The sequence below is a fragment of the Stegostoma tigrinum genome, chromosome 17, assembly GCF_030684315.1.
Source record: "Stegostoma tigrinum isolate sSteTig4 chromosome 17, sSteTig4.hap1, whole genome shotgun sequence".
NCBI lineage: Eukaryota > Metazoa > Chordata > Chondrichthyes > Orectolobiformes > Stegostomatidae > Stegostoma > Stegostoma tigrinum.
In genome coordinates, this window is record NC_081370.1 from 9,325,518 (window position 1) to 9,347,648 (window position 22,131).

The 22,131-nt window shown below is 41.1% G+C and overlaps 1 protein-coding gene across 1 annotated transcript in view; it reads right to left on the bottom strand.

Annotated features, from left to right (window-relative positions):
- Positions 1-877: 877 nt before the first annotated feature.
- The window catches only part of LOC125459227 (intestinal mucin-like protein), a 29,909-nt gene continuing 8,655 nt past the window's right edge, over positions 878-22,131 (bottom strand). Inside the window, exons 5-15 of the mRNA XM_048545372.2 lie at positions 21,522-21,696; positions 19,610-19,641; positions 19,326-19,503; positions 16,080-16,184; positions 15,897-15,937; positions 15,384-15,506; positions 15,201-15,299; positions 9,067-9,195; positions 8,924-8,963; positions 7,537-7,654; positions 878-1,796 (exon numbers count right to left, since the gene is read on the bottom strand). Of these exons, the coding sequence (XP_048401329.2) occupies positions 1,637-1,796; positions 7,537-7,654; positions 8,924-8,963; positions 9,067-9,195; positions 15,201-15,299; positions 15,384-15,506; positions 15,897-15,937; positions 16,080-16,184; positions 19,326-19,503; positions 19,610-19,641; positions 21,522-21,696 (1,200 nt within the window). The 3' untranslated portion in view covers positions 878-1,636. The remainder of the gene's footprint in view (positions 1,797-7,536; positions 7,655-8,923; positions 8,964-9,066; positions 9,196-15,200; positions 15,300-15,383; positions 15,507-15,896; positions 15,938-16,079; positions 16,185-19,325; positions 19,504-19,609; positions 19,642-21,521; positions 21,697-22,131) is intronic.

The window sequence follows — 22,131 nt, forward strand, 5'->3', positions numbered from 1 at the left end:
CCAGTTTTCATCTTCAACTTTGTGTTAATTATGTTTCACTTAACCTGAAATGAACTGTAGGCAGTTGGTTATCTGCAATGCAAGTCTTTGTCTTGATCAAACTTCTTCTCCCTTAGGAGGTTTGGTCACATGGCTTCCACTGTTTGGGACCAACTGCTCTTTAAGCCATACCATTTTGAGATAGCAGTCAGTGAAATGGCTAGTATTGTTTCATGCCACATGTACCGACAAAATCAATATTATCCCCAACTAACTCCCTTTCGGACCTCACTAACTCTGGGGTACAAAGGAAAAGCCTCTGACCTATTAAAAACCTGTACATGTGCACTAGGCAAATAAAAGCCTCTGTTCGTATAAAAAGAGAAGCAGAATCAGGTTTTAGCAAAATCCCAGAAGACTTCTGAAGTTTTTGTTTGCTCAAGAGAATAACTCCCCAACTACTGACTTAGACAATCCAGCCCCACAAATGAATTACAAACTGCTAGCTCTAACTTTGGACTCAATCTTAAAAGTAGGAACATTGATAAACTGTTATCCCTTGGTTGTTTTACATTGAAGTTGTTGCTTTATCTATTCTGATGCTATATCTCCTTGCATATTTCTAAGTGTGCTTGGGCTGCAAGATTTCCTCTGTCTATGAAATAAGCCCTACTTCTGGTTTAGTATTAACTCAGTTTTGTTGCGGTTCTTGAAACGTCAGAGCCCAAAAACAGAGGGAGTGGGGAAAAAATTATATCACAATCTGCAAATAATCAGTTGGTGAGCGTAGGTTTTAAAACTCACAATCTGTCCATGGCAATATCTAGATAGGGTTTGGTGTCACAAAAATAAAACAGCTCAGTTCATGAAAACCCAGACATCAAATAGATGCAGTTGACTCCTTTTATTGACCATTAGTATCATGACAAAAAGAAAAGTTCACAGTAAAGCTCAAAGAAGTTTCCATGTACTGAGAATGCAGACACACCATGCATGAAATAAACAGAGTGAGGTGACACTCTGTTTACCATCAACCTAAAGGAACAGGTAGAAATTGAGAGTCATGCCTGTAATTGGAATGCCTAACCTCATCCCGAGGAGTAAGTTTAAGCCATTTATTGCAATTGCAATGTGAAGTTGCTGAAACTCCATTTTTTACAGGACAGCTCTCACCATAACTCTGCAATTCAAGTATTTCAAACTTTTCAGATTTTCCAAAAAAAATCTTGTTTCAAAGCAACAGCTGCAGTCACTGCTTTCAGAATAAGACCAGAAATGATAGTTTGCTGTTCTTCATCTCACTGTAGGCTGTGATCAACTGTGACAGGCATATCATTTAATTGACTGATGCATAGGGATTTTGTTCTCGAGAAGGTAAGGTAAACCTTCAATTTCTGCATGGACACTTTTGAATTGATTGTAAGAAAATGAAATTATGAAAATATATTGCAGTATTTACTCTAAAGGACATAGAATTTATGTCACCAACATCTATATTTACATTACCATTTGTATTAAAATTCTATTGAAAGATTTGGTCTATTTTGCATTCATTGGTTATCTGAGACACCACGTTTTCGACATTTTTACACTTTTTTCTTAAATTTATTGGGCCCTCCAAATGAGCTGGAGTTTCTGATAAGTGCTTGGTAGGTTCTCAACATTTCGTAGATACACAGCCACAATTCTTCACGTAGGTGTAGGTGAAGTCAATTGTAGTGTTATCTGGGCAAATCAGTGTAATATTTTGCTTGCCAGTCATTAATTCCTGACAGCAAGTGCAGTTATGAGAAATCATATTTGCCTCAGCAGAATACCTGTCATAGAAACAAGAAATATTACTTTAATTACTGGCTTTAGGATATGCAAAGATTAATTATTTATCTTTCAAATAATACAATATTAAAATATAAGTACAGCATGAATTCCCTCTCAATGGCTTTTAATATAAATCTCTACATTCACACTTATGTCAACTATCCATAATATCATTACCCGTGAACTAATGAGAGGCATTGCAACATTACTCACGTGATGACAGTGTGACAAATATTCAAACTCCATTTTAAACAGTGACATAAGACTCCGGAATTTATAATCGAAGAATATAAAAAGAGATAGTGTCTGACTCAAAGCTGAGGCCTAGACTTTCTGCACGCAGTACCATGGGAGATATGCAAATTGTTTGCGTATGTACTCTTTCATGAGGCTGAATCTTGCTTGAAAATAATGCATGTTAACGATGCAAGCCATCATTAATATGCAAATTGCTTTGAAAGTTCGAGAGATTGTGTGATAAGCTGTGTGTTCTGAGCCTTTAGGATTTGCTGGGTGTTCCTGTACTTGTACAATCTTCACTAATCTTTACTCTACTGATCTTTACACAGAGGATGGTGGGTACCTGGAATGCGTTGCCAGTGGAGGTGGTAGAGGCTGGCATGATGGCATCATTTAAGATGTATCTAGACAGATACATGAATGGGCAGGGAGCAGGGGGATCCTTGGAAAATAGGCAACAGATTTAGATAGAGGATTGGTGTAGGCTTGGAGGGCCGAAAGGCCTGTTCCTGTGCTGTAATTTTCATTATTCTTTGTATTGGACAAGCATCTCACTCTCAGTTTCCCAATCACTGTTATGAACTTATTAGATATTCACAGCAATTATCCATTTAGTGCAATGCAAGAGGTTAGAAATGGAATTTAACAGAATAAGTACTTTTTAAAAGATTAATATGGCATTTACTGTTGCAATCCCAATCGATAAATCTCCTTGCCCCGTTAACAATTGTTCAATCTCACCATTTAATGTAGTAAGTTAGAATAGAATCCTTACAGAGTGGAAGCAAGTCCACACTGACCCTCACAGCACCCACCCACACCCATCCCCCTGTAACCCACCTAAGCTACACATTCCTGAACACTGCAGGCAATTTAGCATGGCCAATCCACCTAGCCTGCACATCTTTTGGACTGTGGGAGGAAACCGGGGCACCCAGAGGAAACCCACGCAGACATGGGGAGAACATGCAAACTCCACACAGACAGTCACCCGAGGATGGAATTGAACCCGGGTCCCTGGCACTGTGAGGCGGCAGCGCTAACCACTCTGCCACTATGCTGCCCCATAGCTGTTAGAGATTTTAAAGCAGGACAGATTTAATTTGGGATTATTTTGTTTTGCTCTTTCCTGCCTCTTTATTATTTTTCATGGAATCCATAAAATCCCTACATTGTGAAGGCAGGCCATTTGGCCCATTGATTCCATGCTGACCCTCCAAAGAGCATCCCACCCAGGCCCACTTCCTACTTTATCCTGCTTTTCCCACCCTAGTTGCTATGGGCAATTTAACATAGCCAATCAACGTAACCTGTACATCTTTGGAGTGTGGAGGAAACCAGAGCACTCGGAAGAAACCCACGCAGACACAGGGAGAATGTGCAAACTCCAGTCAGTCTTTGCCTTACTTTACTTTCTGTTCCTGCTTTGACTTTAATTTATGCTAATTTGCTTCATTTTTCCATTGTCTGTGATTCAGGAAGTGCTGCTGTTCCCATTATTCATTCAGAGCCCAAATATTCCATTGTACTTGCCATGTCCATAACAGCTTGTATTCCTAGCAAGTCATATGACATAAAATGTAGAATTGCAGTGTGCACGATAAAAGCTAATTAATGGCCTACATTGCAAAACGTCGTGTTCCTCCAAGTTCTGTGCCATTATTTATCTTCATTTATTCATAGAGCTGAATATTTTGACGTGGGAGATGTGAAAACAGAAAACTAAAGCCATGATGCACACGTGTCCCTGATTATTTATGATAGCGCCTTTTAAGACAGTTCAGGGACACAGCAGAGCTGATGTTTGCAGATGGAATGGAAATGCTTCCATTTCAGAGCAACTCCTCAAGGAAACGCTCTACCAGGCCCCACAACCTCTTAATTTCTGTAAAAAGAAGCAGATGTATTCTGTCCTTGAAATCTTAACTACCAGAAACAGATTGAATATGCCTGAACAAAATAAATGACACGTGGCAATGGTTCAGCTTAAAGTGACAAGCTGGAATCATAAGATCATTAGATGAACAGTGAATAAATAACTGATAAGGTGCATTATTTTTATTTCCATCTAAATTATCTGATGGAAAGCCAAAGAGGCAACTAAAGAAGGATTATTAAAAATGCCAAAGTAATAAACTGAGCCTGAACTTCGTAAGAATCAACCATATTGGTAGTATGATCAAATCAAGTTTCAGTTTAACTGTTTGATTGATAACCAAAAATAAACTTATGTTTAAGCACATTTTCTATCCATAAAACCTCACTGTTGGCACATTTTGTGGCAACATTCTTCTGCATAAATGTTTGTGTTTTGTAACGTAAATGGTCTAAATAAATTTGCCATGCTGTAATCTCATTTCTCACTGGTGGTGGCCCTGCAGGGCTACCGTACTGCATCTTTCAGCTCTGCAGGCAGATCCCAGTGCACTAAACAATTCTGCTTTACAAATTGCACTATGTTTTGTGATGTAACTACAGATAGTATTTAAGTTTCTAAGTATCATATCAAATAAGAACAGGCACTGTCTCCATACATTCAGCAACTAAACTTTCCACTGTCTGTGTAGCAGAATGCTTGGCACAAACACTATCTGAGACCAAAATGCTCGTTTCAATCTCGGTTTCTCATATTTCTAATGCAAAAATTCTATTCCTGAAACGGCTGTGCATGCCAAATCAACTAAAATTTTCAAGGCTGAGATTGAAGGATTTTTGTTTGGTAAGGGTATGAAGGAAAATGAGTATAAAGGAGAAAAGGTGACTTGGCTCCCTGCTAATTTCCCAAATCTCAGCCACTCCCCAAACTGCTTCCCTGCAGGGAACATACTGCCCTCCTTGATGACATTCACCTTGTTTTCAAGCACGCAATTCAGTGCTCTGAACTCCAAAGTCAAGCACAAGAACAAAGGGGGGCATTTTCATCCTTGATAGTTAATGGGAGAGGCAGATTGCCTTTAGATAAAGAGTCACTGGGCTTGAAACATTAACTCTGCCTTCTTCCCACAGATGCTGTCAGGTGTACTGAGTTTCTCCTGCAATTTCTGTTTTTGTTTGAGGCAGAATGCCTTGCATCGCCCCCTTCCACTACAGTTCTGTCCTTTGTTTCTTTCCAAACCAGGCTATAAAAATAACCATCAATCAGTTCTTATGTTCCAGAAGAGAGAAATGATGACTGCTTTCAGCCTCCTGACAGAATTTGTTTTTGTTCAGATGGAATCTACAATCCTACAGGGATAGATGTACAGTACAAAACTAACAATAGAATCAAGACTGGAACACTACCAGGCAAACAATGACATTGATGCTGCCCAAAGTACTAAATACTAAATTGGTCAGACTACACAGCCATGAGTTTTTTTTAGCAGGAAGCAAATAGGTGATCACAGCAACCTTGCACAGGAATTTCATTGGAAACTAGCAAGATTTCAACCACCAGGAATCATTTGATAAACTCTGGACAGCTGTCTGGCCGTTTTTTCACTTGCTTCCCAATAGGTTTACCTGTTGAAGTCCAGTGGAAACTTAATTTACGGCAAAAACCAAATGACTGAATTTAAAGGAATCACAGTTGCAAATAGAACCATTTAATTGAAACAGCTTTACAAAGCATTCTAACTCTACCCGAACTAAGTGTTATATGTGGTTCTAACATCTCCCTGTTCTTAAGGTCCACTGAGTGGCTGCTAAAGAAAAGTATTGCATATCTTCTGAATCACCATATCTACTTGCTTTGCTGCCTTGATAGACTTGTGAAAATGTATTTCAAGGTCCCACAGTTCTTTTGTACACTCCAGCAGCCCAATGTTTATTTACCCATCCTGCCGATATGCATTACTGTGCACTTCCATGGACTGAAGTCTATTTGCCACATTCAGCTCACTTGACCACCATGTTCCCTCAAGGATGTGTGGGTGACAGAAACCCAAAAGGTCATACGTAAGATGCGCAGGTTACATGTGTAACCATCAAAAAAAAATGAAAGGGTACCACACTTTAATAAGTCAGATAAACGCTGCAGAATATGATTACAGCAGAATGGTATTTTTTATGATCCACAGCTTTTGTAGTTCACAGCTTTCTACAGTCAACAGCTTTCAACCTCACTAGCGACCACACAGCAAACTCCACCAGCACTGCATCACAAAAGTACATTGATTGTTACTCTTTGTTTCCTGCCACTTCCATAGTTTTAGGCCAACTTGCCTTTGTTCTTTATTTCCATGGTTTTTAACCTTTCAATCAGTCTCCCACTGGGGGCCTTGTTATGCTTTATTAAAATCCATGTAGGTTATATTACCTTCTTTGATCCTTCTTGTCAGCTCCTCAAAAAGTTAAATTAATCTAATCAGGAATGACCTTTACTTCATGAATCTACACTGTCTCTCCATGATTAGTCAGTTCCAAATGACCATCAAAGCTGTCTCACAGGCTTGCTTTTGCATTGTTTGTCCACCACTGGGCTAACTCATTACTTAGTCTTTCCCTTTTCTCCTTTGTAAATAATATTCATTAATGTTCACTAAGAACTATACTCAGTTCTCTACCTGCATACACATAAGATGCCCCACGATAAACTAACAGGGTCAGAGAATACAAAGTCAGGGATATGAGAGGCACTACATTTTAGCTGGAAGGAGAGAGAGGTCACATTACTTGGAAAGTGTAAGTCTACATGGAGTAGCAGAATAGGCTGATCTCAGAGTACAAGGAGCTTAACACTACAAGTCGTTCCACAGATTAACAGAGCATAAAATAGTGAACCAAACGCTGAGTTTTATTTCTAGATGGGTACAACTGAAAAGTACGGAAATTATGTTAAACCTACATCAAACCGTGGTCACTATAATTAATAAAAGGACATAGAGGCATTGGCAAGTGCATTGTACGCCAACCCCAGAAAAGTGTGAATACATATTTATAGGGAAAAGAGGAATAAGTTAGGTCAGTTTTCTCCTGCAAAAATAAGGCTGATGTCTCTCCTAATGGAAGTCTTCAAAAAGATAAGCAGTTCTAATCAAGTAAACGCAGAGACATCGTTTCTATTTGATTCTATCTCAAGTCTCTGTTGGACTACCTCTTCTGAATCATATCTTGGATTCTGATTCTTTCTGATCTTTCTTAGAGACTCTTTGCTCCTGAGTTTTCTCTGACTATGTAACTATCTATTCCTCATGTTTCTGCTTGTTCATCCCTCTTTCTCCCCAATATTTTTCTTATACACTGTTTTCTCACTGGTATTCCACTTTGAATTGATATTCTCTCCCTCATGTAAATTTCTCCCAGTCAACTCTCTTCCAGGTATATCTTTCAGACTTTGTATTTTCCTTCAAAAATTGCTCTGAATGTTTGACACTGTTTTACATTTCTGCCACCTGTTTCTCCATGATGTTATTTCTGGACTTCACCATTCCCTGATGTTTCTCTCGGTTCAGTGCTCCCACTTTATGTTTCTTGCTGGATGTTCCTCTGTGAGCCCACTCAGATGTTTCTTATACTTACATAGAATAGGTCAAGCACCACCCTTCACAGTAAGTCATCGGCACTTTTTGTTTAGATCGACATCCTTGATGGTTGATATAGGTTGTGGTTTGAGAAACTGTACATGTCTTTGGAACACCTACGATTGTGAACATCATTAAGATCATTATAGTTCAGTGAGGTCGATTCAGATGATTTTTCAAACATTAAAGCAGAAAATAAGATGTAGGTAACATTTTAAATTTAATATCTTGCACGATTTTATTTTTTTGAATGCGGCTAGGTATAAAGATTTATAGCTTCTTAAGTCCAGAGTAGTGAAATCTGGACTTAAATCTATGTTGTTTGTTGGGATCCTATGGAGGTCCTGATGTGCACACATTCATAGAAATTACCCAGCAAATTCAGATTACAGGGGGATGGGCCACACAGCCATCTATGAAATTCTACACCAGGTACAAGCGTACAAATTAGGAGTAGATATCCCCCTCAAACCTACTCCATTATTTGTAAAATTGCCTTTCTTTTATTCACGAGATGAGGGCATCTCTGGTTATTGCCCATCCCTAATTGCCCAGTTTGAAGGTCAACCACATTGTTGTGGGTCTGGAGTCACTTGTAAGCCAAACCAGGTAAGGATGGCAGTTTCCTTCCCTAAAGGACATCAGTGAACCAGAGGGGCTTTTCCTGACAATTGACAATGGATTCACGTCAACAATAGACTCTTAATACAGCTTTTTTGTATTGATTTCAAATTCGACCACCTGCCATGACGGGATTCAAACCCAGGACCCCAGAACATTATCTGTGTCTCTGGATTAACAGTCTAGCAGTGGTACCACCAGGCCTTCCCCTAAGTGGGTCGAACCATATTAAAAAATTACATCTTCAGGTATCCCAAATTGTTTTACAGCCAGTTAAGTAATCTTAAAGTGTATTCATTATTGTGTTCAAGGCAAATGTGATACCCAGTTTGTGCTCAACAATGTCTCACAAACCAAAATTAAAACATGGTGCACAGAATTTGTTTTAGCAACGTTGGTTGAAGGATAGATGAGAGCCAGACAACCAGGAAAACTCTGCCCTTCTTCAAATAATACTATAGTGTTTTTTACATCACTTTGATAGAATTTATATATTGTTTGGTAAAACTGTCACCTAAGATATGATACCTCTGTCAATGAGATGCTGCCTTGCAACATCAATGCAGAGTCAGCATCAAATACTTACTTGAGGCCTGAAACTTGGTTTAGAACAAATGACTCTCCAAATGAGTTGTGGGAATTCTTATGACAAAGCCAAGGCTAACATTGAATTAAATTCACTTCCAACAAAAATGCATCAGTTCGACTGCATTTTAATTTAGAGCCACAGGGAGATTTTAAAACTGTTTAAATGCACTACTTACATTTCTGACAACAGCCATCTGAGTCCATGTGCAGTGTTCCCTGTTGCAGAAAATGAATTAGAAATTGTTCTCTGAAAACTCAAATCTGACAAAACTTCTGGTTATTTAACTTACAGAACAAGTTTTGTTATCCTTGTACTCACAGGTTCACAGTTATCAGGATCCAGTTGGGGACACCTTTGATGATGGATGCTTGGAACAAAGTGAGATCCTATTTTCTCACACTCATATTTGGTGCAATTGTTCTTTGAATCTGACATTGCAGCTCCAGGCTGTGCAATTAAAGGAAAGGAAAAGTTTTCAATGGCAAGTAACTACAGAGAAATGCAAGGACTGTGGGCTCTGTCAGCCCATCAATCTTTATCACTATGACAACCACAGGCACTGAATGTCAAAGGGGATAATTTATCTTTCCCTGCATATAAGGATTTCTCATATAATGTCTATGAACTCTTTCTACATTGTAAAACAACATGTTACTCTAATAATTAAAGTCATAGTTACAATTGTACTGTGAAAAACATTCCAAGTACCTTCCAACACGACCAATGAATAAATGTTTAGATGCGGCTTTGTTTATTTATCATAGGCATGCAAGTTATAGTAAGCTGCAGTGCTGGCCAATGCAACTACGTACCACACACATATGCGCAACATTTCTTCCTTGGGTTCCATAGTCATTTAATTTTTATTACATCTCGGTGAAATTTCTTGAGATGTTTTCAGTATCAAATTTGCTCTGTAAACCTCTGTTCGTTGAGCAAGGGGAACACAGATTCCTAATCTCCATTATAAAGCTGAAGAAAGAACTCGGGACCTGATCACATCAATGATTATTTCTGAATCAAGCTTTAGCTGTTTGCACCAGGGCAACATTTTCTAAGGTTGAATTGTATTGTTTTTACATGAACTGCAAGTCATGTCAAGGTCTTTGGAGTGATTCTCGCAGTGAAGATGAGTGGGTATTTTCATTGTATCTTAACAAAATCTTAACAATATTTATTGCCATTTGATGCCTCACAGAAAGAATCATGTTTAACTTCTGCCCACATCTGATGAAGAGTTATCTAGACTCGAAATGTTAGCTTGTTGTCTCTCCATGGATGCTGTCTGACCTCCAGAAGTTGTTGTTTTCAACTCATCTTATCACTAGCTGTTTCCAGAGCAACATGCCTCTCAGCACAGGTATTCCCCATGACCAGTAAACATTGCTGTTACCTCAAAGTTATGCTGCATGGCTGTGGAAGGTGCAAGGAGAGATGGCGGTAGGTTGGGGGTTCACACCATGCTTTTCCGAGAGCGACCAGGAGTTCCTGGTGATGGAAAGGAGGGGAATCCTCTTCCTGGAGAAGTGGCACAGGGAGCCACTTCCCTATACTATGCCAGTTTGGTCAGAGGTCACAATCCATGCCAGTGCCATCTCCAGGGTGAGGAAGACCCTGCTCTCTGCAGTCTCACACTTAACAACAGCATCCACTTTTGTTCTAAAAGCCGTTCTGTTGCATGAAACACCTTCCCTCACACATTCTCAGTTGCCCCGTACTTCCGCATCAGTAACCCTGCATCTTTTTTTATATAGAATCCCTATGGTGTGGAAACAGGCCCTTTGGCCCAACAAGTTCACACTGAGCCTCAGCGCATCCCACCCAGACCCATCCCTCTGTAACCCACCTAATCTACACATCCTTGAACACTACAGGCAATTTAGCATGGCCAATCCACCTGGCCTGCACATCTTTGGACTGTGGGAGGGAACCGGAGCACCCAGAGGAAATCCACACAGACACGGGGAGAATGTGCAAACTCTACACAGTCACCCGAGGGTGAAATTGCACCCGGGTTCCTGGTGCTGTGCGGCAGCAGCACTAACCACTGAGCCACTGTGCCGCCCCTGTGTGCTGTGTGGTCTCCTCTGTGCAGTCTCCTCGTTCCCTCAGCACCTTTCTCTGACATGCATCAACACTAACGGCTCTGCCACACATTTGCATCTTATCCATTTGGCCCCTTTATGTCATTACAGAGATGACAGCTCATAGCAGGATGAAGAGATGTCCACTAGGTGGTGAGTGCCACCCTCGCTCCCCTCCAAGGAAAGGAGACTCGCCTTAGCTGGAGAAGACAGGGACTGCTCCCACGAGGATGAGGAGGCATCCATGTCCTGACACTTCTCATCTCACTGCAACGGTCTTATTAATCAGTGCTTGCAAAACCTCCTGCTTCTTATATTTCCCAAGGACCAGTCGTCATTCACTGACCAGAGTGCCTCGACCTCGCTAGATGGCAGTGTAGATGCAATGCAGAGACCATCTTTGACACTGTATCCTGGACTCCCCAGCAACATGGATAAGGATACTGACAGCCCTGCAGATGGATTTGGGAATAACACACAGACCGCTGGTAGTTGGACAACTGCATGAGACCAGGCACCAGCTCTGCCCTTGGCAAGAGAAGACCCTGTGGTCTCGGCAATGAAGGCCTTCACCATGAAGGAACAACAGCTGCAGCTGTTAGGTGCAGAGAAGGGACGAGCTTCAAACCTGACAAGCCTGGGCAATGTAGTCAGCCCAGTGATACACTAACTGTCATTGGCTCACACTCTACAGCAGTATTGCCAGTCCTGCAACCATCTGTTTGCCTTCATGGGCAAGTTGTCTGCTGCTAGAGAGGCAGGCCCAGTACCCTCAGAGGCTGCTGGAGAGTCAACAATTATATCTGCTGTCCCGGGCATTGGCCCTTAAGATAAAAGGCAGGGCAAAAGTGAGAGAGACTTAAGTCTAGTCCAGATTTGCCTTTCTCGTAAGGAGACGGGGTGGTGCCATGAGGCATCCAGCCAGGGGAGAAACCACATATAGGTTCTTGCTATTGTTTCAAATCAGGGCACTGCAAAGGTAGCCCAGCCCTTGACTGCCAGCCTGCCTGGCCCCCTTCCAATCCTTAGAAGTTCCAACCAGAGAGTCAACTTGCCTCTGGCAAAAAGATCCTTGGCATGTTTGGCCCATTCAGACTCAAATGTCCAGGAGTTTCTGGACCAAAAATCCAGGGCCAATAGGCACGACTAGATCACTCCTTGTTCATTGACAAAGTGCAATGGTTGTGGTTGTACAAGGACCATCAAGTACATCAAGTAGGAACAACAGTAGCAATGCATGTGTACGGCATAGGCTCACCTGCCACTCTCATCGCTGCCTGCTGTTTGGCTGGTTGCGTGCACAGAAGTGTACGTCTGAGGGAGTTTCCAGTAGTGACAGCGATAGGGAGGTGCAGACAAGACAGTTAATGCTGCAGGATGTCGAGGGAGTAGAGACCCTGCATGTCTATGCTGTCAAACTATTGCAGGGCCATGTTATTCCCATGTGAATGCCCAATGACTGGATACAGATGCAACCCCTTGCTCACACGCTGCCCCACTAACCCTGGCCATCACAAGTCTCTTTGTGGCCATTTTCTTCAACATTGCATATTTACTATGTGCTTCACGATTGAAACAGCAGTGAGCATTCCTCTGGCAGTGGCTTTCTGACTCAGCATGAATGTGCTGCTGAGACTCTCAACATCAGGCTCGCCTTCCGAGGTACCTATTCCGTCAACACTACAGGCTTCAGATTTCCTGTGATAGGGTAAGTTTCATAATGAGCTAAGTAGCAGGTGATCTGGTGGGATATCTCACCAGGTATGGGAATGGGCAATGCGTTAATTACACCTAATATGTTTGCCTTCACACGTCGAAACAAAGCTGGAAAATTGTTCCCCATGTCTTCAATGCATCTGTCTGGGCCTTTGGATTACTAGCGCAGTCACGTTACCATTATGCTACTGTCCTCTCCCTGTAATGAGAAGGCACGTTGTGATATTGCACAAAATGAAGGGAATATATCAAAAGATATATACCCCAGTATTTATTTTTTAACATTTCTGGGACCAAAGGATTTCTCTAAGTGCTTCAGGAGACAAACCACACCATGTAGAATATCAGAGATAACAAAGTGTGAAGCTGGATGAACACAGCAGGCCAAACAGCATCTTAGGAGCACAAAAGGTGATGTTTCGGGCCTAGACACTTCATCAGAGGGTCTAGGCCCAAAACGTCAGTTTTTGTGCTCCTAAGATGCTGCTTGGCCTGCTGTGTTCATCCAGTTTCACATTTTGTTATCTTGGATTCTCCAGCATCTGCAGTTCCCATTATCTCTGATCACAATTTTAACCTCACTGCGAAGCCTCTTCCAAGGATGCCTAACCTGAAGAAGTTACCCTCCTCCCTCTGGAGCTCTGATGAAGGGTGTAGGCCTGAAACATCAGTTTTTGTCCTCCTAAGATGCTGCTTGGCCTGCTGTGTTCATCCAGCTTCACACTTTGTTATCTTGGATTCTCCAGCATCTGCAGTTCCCATTATCCATGTAGAATATCATTGTGTTTTCACTCAATTTGAGGGAAGCACAGTAGGAACTCATTTTGGTACTTCTGTAAGGTAACTATGTCTCCTGATGAAATGCCCAATAGAATTTTGTTCATATAGGCTGGTTTCATCATCACAGAATCCTGACACTGTTGAGGCAGGCCATTCAGCCATACCGACCCTCTGAACAGCATCCTACCCAGACCCACACCCCTTATGTTATCCTTGTAACTCTGCATTTCCCATGATTAACCTGTACATCCTGGACACTATGGACAACTTAGCATGGCCAATCCACCTAACTCCTTCACATCTTGGACTGTGGAAGGAAACCCACACAGACACAGGGAGAACATGCAAACTCCACACAGACAGTTGCCTTAGGTTAGAATTGAACCTGAGTTCCTGGCGCTGTGAAGCAGCAATGTTAACCACTGCACCATCCAGTAATTAATTTGTAATCAGTTGTTGAAACGGTTTTGTTTCTTAATATTACACTGATTCAGTCTCAACTGGGTACTGTACCCAATTCTGGAGCTGCACTTTAGGAAGGATGAGAAGCTTTTAGAGAGAGTGCAAGAAAGAAAGATTCCCAGGGTGAGAGACTTCAATCAGATGAATAAGTCAGAGGAAACAGTTAGCATGGTGACTCAGTGATTAGCACTGCTGCCTCACAGTGACTGGGACTTGGGCTTGATTCCAACCTCAGGTGACTGTCAGTGTGGAGTTTACAAATTCTCCTCATGTCTGTGTAGGTTTCCTCCGGGTGCTCCAGTTTCCTCCTGCAGTCCAAAGATGTGCACATTAGGTGGATTGGCCCTGGGAAAGGTGGGGTGGGTGGGATGCTCTTTGGAGGGTCAGTATGGGCTAAAGAGCCTGCTTCTACACTGTAGGGATTCTATGACAAGGTTTAGGAGAGAGTTGATGGAGTTGTTCAAAGTATAAAGGTTCCAAACAGAATAGATGGAGATGAACACAGCAGGCCAAGCAGCATCGTAGGAGCAGAAAAGCTGATGTTTCGGGCCTAGATCTGATGAAGGATCTAAGCCTGAAACATCAGTTTTTGTGCTCCTAAGATGCTGCTTGGCCTGCTGTGTTCATCCAGCTCCACACTTTGTTATCTCGGATTCTCCAGCATCTGCAGTTCCCATATCTCTTGGATGGAGATAAATATTGTTCCCACTGGCAGAAGGGTTAAAAGGCAGAATATATCTTTTCTTTAAAGACAGGCAAAAAATATGAAAATAAAATATTTTCATATAGCCAGTGGTCAGGATCTGGAATTCATTCCTTGCATGTGTGGTGGATGCAGGTACAATTGGGGCTTTCATAAGCAAAATGGATAAGGACTTGAAGAAGAAAGATTTTCAATTCTAAGGGCGAAGGAATGGAATTGGCTGAATTGCACTTGTAGAGACACAGTAGAGAAACAATGGGCTGAATGGCCTCCTTTATTGTTGTAACCAATCTAAGACTCTACAATTATACCTTCAAATTAACATATTTATCAATTCCCTAAGCAATAAACATATCTCCACATTTTTACTCATAATTTTGTGCTTGAATCATGATCATGTTGCATTTTCCTGAACCTCATCAACTTGCTCATCACTTGTGGTAAATGGGGTAAAGTCTTTTTTGCCATTTCAGTTCCTTTGATTTTTTTGTTCAACGGACCAACTTGACAATTCCAAATAGTCTCTTTTATTTTAAAGCATACTACAGCTCATGTTGGTTCAAGTAGAAACCCATTAAACATTTCAAGTCATCTCTTCACACAACAAAATTGTTGAATATTACATTCTACCGTAATGCCTCAAAATCTTGAATAGATGTTTTTATGGTGATACCAAATGAACGTAATACGTAATGGAATGTGCATACCTGGAGGATTATTGGTGGTTGATTTGGGACCTCAATTATACAGTCAACCTGTGTACAATTCCCACAGCATTGTCCTTTCACCTCCTTATACTTAAAACCCTGCGAAGAAACAATATACTGTTGAGCATTGTCCTTTTCTGAAGTAAAGTGGAATCATTACTGATTTCTGAACAGCATACTCACTGGTGAACAATGAGAATCACAAGGTATGGGAGTACAGTCAATCACTTTGTGCTGTGTTGATGGATCAGTTTTATTGGTACATTTGCAGTTCTTATAGCAGTCCTGAGGAATAACCATTCCTGGCTGGAAAGCAAGATGAAAGGTGGGTCATGTTATCCATCAATATCGTGGATTCTAGTAGATGAAGTTCATTCAAGTTATGGAGATTTAGTTTCCCCTGGTACTTTATGAATTGCATGAAATCCATTTGTGCATTCTTTCAGCACAGTTATTAACATTAAATACATAAATATATTTTAACTAGATTATTGTTTAAATGCTAAATTAATATTTTAGTAAACACAGAAGCACCCTATTTCAGTTTCACTACTCAAAACATTCACTTTATTTTGTGCTGTTTTGGCAATATGAGTTTTAGAAGTGAGAATTAGAAGTTAAAATTATGGAAACGAAACACTGAGCAAGTGAGAAACACCAGCAAATCATATCTTAAAATGTCTGAATGTTCTTTACCTTGTACTCAGTGTCATTGAACACACACACTGGCTTTGGCTCTGAAAAATGAAATGGTATGCCATTAATGTAATCATTAGTTTGCAATTAAAGTGCAGACTGTAAGCACGATACTTCAAATTGCTATGGTGATACCAATAAAATATTATGCATTCCACATTAAAGATAGTTGCAACTACTTACTGCATTTGTAATTTGGACAGCATTTGTCTTCATTAATATGGTACACTGGTTCATATCCAGGTTGGCAATCAAATTTCAAAGTGGGACAGTGGGTCACATTACATTCTAAATGAATAAAAAATTGACACTGCTTAAAAAGCTTGAAGTTATTCTTTCATTTAACTACCTAATTTGAAGTGATATCAATGATAGACGTTTATTCAAGATTCAAAAAACCAAACAAATCTATTCGAGTAATTCAACAGTAGTAACTACAGAGACCAGAAATAGTCAAAACAGCAAGTTTTGACTTTTTAGGCTCCTTTATACTCCTTAATAGAAGAATCAACACACCTCAGAAAAGGTAACAATACCAGATAACAAGGTGTAGAGCTGGATGAACACAGCAGGCCAGGCAGCTTCAGAGGAGCAGGAAAGCTGACGTTTCAGGTCAAGATCCTTCTTCAGAAATAGGTAATAATATAACCAGGTAACAATAACCAGTGGGCTGAAAATGACATTTTACTGGTTAAGTGGGAATTGTGTCAAGTTTTTCGGAGGTCTTTTGCCACAAAGCCTAGTGAGATATCTCACCATACTTATCAAGCTGTCTCATTTATTATCTGCCCCGCCACATGCTGTTGCTCTCACATTATTTGAGCTCCATCTTACTTCACATTATTCCCAGAACAAGCTGCCATTCAGCAGATATCCACTGAAACACCAGCATCACAAGCACCCATGAAATCTTTTAAAGGTTGCAGTGCACTGGGACAAGCATTGGAAATACATTATTGCCCCTCAATGGCAATGTAATGGCACACCACCCACAAAGTCATGCATTTACAGTATACAGCCGGCATGACTGACACTTCTGTATACATACAATCCCATTCTCTCATCCTATTCACTATTTACCCAATAGACCATACAGTTTACCTGTCCTTAGCTACGTCCCATCTGAACACCCTCTAAGTCAGAGTTTCTCTGTTCCCAGTGCCTTGCTGGACACCAGATTCTTGTCATTGTCAGCAGGTCTAGGGTGTTCAAATTCAGTTCTGAAGTAGGATCTCTGGACTGAAAGGGAAAATTGATAAGTATCTGAAGAAGAATTTCAGGGCTAAGGGAAAGAGTGAAGGAATGGAATTAGTTGAATTGTTCTTGTAGAGAATCAGCAGGGAAACAATGGGCTCATTGCTGTAACCATTCTAAGACTCTACAATTATAACTCTAAATTTAAATACCCATCAATTCCCTCAGCAAGAAGATTATCTCCACATTTTTACTCATATTTTAGCGCTTAACTCATAATCATGTGGCATTCTTCTGAACCTTATTAATTCACCGATCACTTGACGCAAATTGGCAAAGTTAACTTGCTTTCAGTTCAGTTCTTTTGATTTATTCTACACCTTTTGTTCAACAGAGCACTTTGACAATTCAGCTTTCTGTTTAACTCTGCTTTCTCTCTACAGATGTTGCAAAACCTGCTGAGTTTCTGTTTTTGTTTTCTATTTTTGTTTTCAGATTTCTAGCATCCCCTGATCTTAGATTTATTTTAGAAATCTACTAGAACCAGATGTTAATCAGGTCCTGTGTGGCTTGTAGCACCTGACAGTGCCTAACTCTAACATTCACAAAGATAGCTGCTTTCTCCACAATAACCTCATCACCCTCATCAGAAGACTGTTCCTGTTCCCCCAGTTCCACAGCATTTATCACATCACCTCGTTGCATGCTCCAGTTGTCCACAGCACAGCTCTCCAAGGTGATCCAGAACACTCTACCTGGGCTATATTGGAGGTCAGCCCTAAGTGCTCCTAACAACAGAACCACATCTTCACCACAGCCCTGGTCAAAGCATGAATGGTAATATATCTGAGTTTTGGCTCATTCAGGTATTGTGTAATGAGTCAAAGTTGCAGTAGCTAGTTCTTAGATAATAAAATGTGAGGCTGGATGAACACAGCAGGCCAAGCAGCATCTCAGGAGCACAAAAGCTGACGTTTCGGGCCTAGACCCTTCATCAGAGAGGGGGATGGGGGGAGGGAACTGGAATAAATAGGGAGAGAGGGGGAGGCGGACCGAAGATGGAGAGTAAAGAAGATAGGTGGAGAGGGTGTAGGTGGGGAGGTAGGGAGGGGATAGGTCAGTCCAGGGAAGACAGACAGGTCAAGGAGGTGGGATGAGGTTAGTAGGTAGCTGGGGGTGCGGCTTGGGGTGGGAGGAAGGGATGGGTGAGAGGAAGAACCGGTTAGGGAGGCAGAGACAGGTTGGACTGGTTTTGGGATGCAGTGGGTGGGGGGGAAGAACTGGGCTGGTTTAGGGATGCAGTAGGGGAAGGGGAGATTTTGAAACTGGTGAAGTCCACATTGATACCATATGGCTGCAGGGTTCCCAGGCTTGTTCCCCAGCAACCAGCCTTGTAAGGTACCTGGACCCTCAAATGCACCAGATACATAAGAATGCACCAGGATGCCAAAGTTATGGCGGCTGCCAGGATAGCAGGCACAATAAGTGATAACAGTGATCATCTATCACCTGATCATTAATGGAATAAAACCTCTTACAGCTGACACTTTCTGCAGAGCTGTGATACGGTCTTCTCAGTGCTACTGCATGCAGGCTAAAAATGATCATGCCCTTTTTTTTACATTTTTGATGATGGACTGAAATGGGATAATAACTTTTTTAAAAACTAAGTGTTTTCGAAGGATTGCTGCGCTTTTAAACCAAGTAACCTGAAACCCACTCTAAGTGTGATTCACACAACCTGCTTTTCAAGCAGTATTGGATGCCTAGTTACAGACAAGCTTGAGCTCAGTCAACAATAACTGCTTGCATGAGAAAAGTCTGGAATAATGTGGGAACTGTGGCAATTACATTGCCTATTTATCAAAACCCTTTTTGGACACATTGAAAGAAAATAATTTTTGCATTAAGGCAGGGTGCGCTCAATGATTCCTGATTACCTCAAAACTGATGGAAAGGTGGGATTATACAACATTGACAGCCATTTCATATGATATTCGAACCACTGTCCTGAATAATATCCTAGCTGGTTTGTGTTGCCAGGACATAAATATTAAATTAATTTCATAAACTGTTTTAAAATCATTACACAAATAAACAAAACCTAGTTCCAGGTCAAACAGGCAAATGTATGCATATATATTTGGTGCCATTTTTGGTACTGGAGTATCTCATCCTACAGCAATACAAAGAAATATTGATACGGAGCATAATTATCCAACATGCCTCACTTACCACACTTAGTTACAGGACAGCATGGATCACTTTCATTTCTTTTGACTACTGGCACAAAACCTTGGCCTTTGCATACCACTGGTGGTACGAGTGAGCATTTGTGAGGTTTGCAAACAATGCTCAACGTTGCATTGTCGCAGGAACAGTCTTGACAATTATGTTGCCATGTTTCACCAACCTGTCAAAAATGCACAAAGATGTGTTAGGAAATTTACATGCAAGCTAAAGCTGAAATGACTGCTAAATGTAGTGGCAGATACCATCTGCTCAACTAAAGCACTTACCTGCCTTGGTTTTCCATCAGGTGCTATACAATCTATTAGATTAAAACAGATAACAAATAATGTTTTATAAACTGCTGCAGCATCAAAGGTCATTAAATACTAAATATTCAATAGAGAGAAAGAAAACATAAAACTCATTAAAAGAGGTGTGAACAAGAATAAGTGATTACTAATCAGAAGATGTAAAGGCAGAGTCAGGGCTGTGAGGAAACCAGAAAAGGGGACTTCGGGGTTCAAGGCATGGAAGGCCAAAGGGTGGAATCAAGCATGTTAGGTGGTGACTAACATGACATCCCCACTGGTAAGATAGCCCACCTAATTACCTATCAATCTGCTCATTAAAGGCTGACAGGCAAGAGACAGAGAGCATTTTCCCATATCACAAGTCTTAACATTGGCGACCCAGGCTATAGTTTCCAGTCAGTCACAAGTTGTTGGCTCCTGCATCCTAGCATCCAATGTTTCCAGATTATTGCTCAGGGGATTGGGTGGTAAGGAGGTAAATCTTTTGTTTCTTCTTGTCAAGGAATGGGGGCCACAGAGGGAGGCACATCAGAAGCAAAAGCAGAGGTTTGGTATTTAGAGACCAATCACTTGTGTCAGAAGCTGAGAGGTGACCTTATAGAGGTTTATAAAATCACGAGGTGTATGTATAGGGTGAATAGCCAAGGACTTTTTCCCAGGGTAGGAGAGTCCAAAACTAGAGGAGCATAGGTTTAACGTAAGAGGGGAAGGATTTAGAAAGGAACCTGGAGGGCAACCTTTTCATGCAGAAGGTAGTGCGTGTATGGAACAAGCAGCCAGAGGAGGTGGCGGAGACAGGTACAATATTTGAAAGACATCTGGATGGGTATTTGAATAGGAAGGGTTTAAGAAGGACATGGGCCGAATGCTGGCAAATGGACTAAGATCAGTTTCGGATATGTGGTCAGTGCAGACGAGTTGAACTAAAGGGTTTGTTTCTAGGCTGTATAATTCTATGGCTCTATGACTATGCTAGATGGAGCAACTGGGACCACTGCCCAATCCAGTAGACAGGTCACCATGGTTTCCCATTCAAAAAGCCAACTACTCTTTTTGCCCACCAGAGGGACAGATGATGGGGAGGTTGTGGGTTGAGACCTTTAAATGCCCATTTGTTGCATGTTTAAAGACTTAATTTCTTACCAGTTGAGAAAATAAACTTTCTTGCCCAACATTTAATTGCTGAGGTGACAAGAAGGAAATGAGCTTCTGTCCAGGGCCGACTTGTTCCAACATTTCTCCTTCTTGCCATCCCCATCATCTTTCCCAGAGAGGGAAGAACTGTAATCTTTAATACTGGAGATAGATTTACTTGTCATGTCAGGGAAACAGTGCTGTGCAAGACTGTGCAAGGCTCTCCAGGTGGATGGTTACTGAGGTTTACACTGTGAAGGCCTTCCATCTTGCAGCGCTACTTGCTATACCCAGCCAGCAGCCACCAAAGATATTACGGTTACTGTGTTACCATTGTCTCTGTTATGCCTCAAACAACTCAATAAGGTCAGTCAAGTGAGATTTTCCCTTTCGCAATCCACATTGGCAATTCATTATAATATTTCTCATATTTACATATTCTCTTGCTGTCTCCTTTCATAGGAATTTTGCTGATTTCTCTACCACTGAAGTTAGTCTGATTGATCTATTATTCCTTGGATGTGTAATGTTGCATCCCCTAAATGGAAGAATTACATGAGCTAGTTACAAGTAATATGGTACGACAACTTTTTCTTCATGTCTTACAAAATATTAGGGATGTTGCATTGCAAGACAGCAATTTTTTTCTGTTGAGCAGCGAACCACATGTTAATGCTTTAATGTGGAGCCTTCACCTCTGCAGATTTTATATCACTATTTAATTTTGGCAATGTAGATCTGCTCCAATACTCACAGTCACATTTATACTGATAACAACAGCCAGATTGATCGTAAACTCTTTCAGGCTGCAGTCCATTTTGACATGCAACTGGATTAACGGGTGGACACTTCAGTGGAACCACAGAAACGGTGTTGTTTCCTGCACAGATTCCGACTGTACAATTTCCAAGCTTCCAAGTTTCATTCACCTGTGGTTTGTGGGGAGAAAAGAAAAATACATCAAATTTTAGAAATATTACAGAATTCCTGTAGCCAGCGAGGGAGGAGTCTGTGAGAGCTGCTCTTGGTTTTGAGGTCTTTTCAATACTTAGTTGGATTTACTCACTTCCTTGGGGCAGAAATGGCTGTGTTTGTAGGTTTTGTATTACTTTTGGAGCTGTAAAGAAAATTGCAACAAAAGTACATTAAAAGGGAGAAAGGAGAGAGTGTTTTGGAAGAGTGACCGCTTGGCAAGATCAGAGATTGAAGAATTGCATAAGATCAGCATTTTGTGAACCAGCTAACAAGTGTAATTTTACAGTTGTCAGAGTTAGAAGCAGTGCAATATCATAGCTGACATGAGAGGTCTAATATCCAGCTTCACTTGCAGCTGCAGATGCATCAAGGCATATCAGTGATTTCAA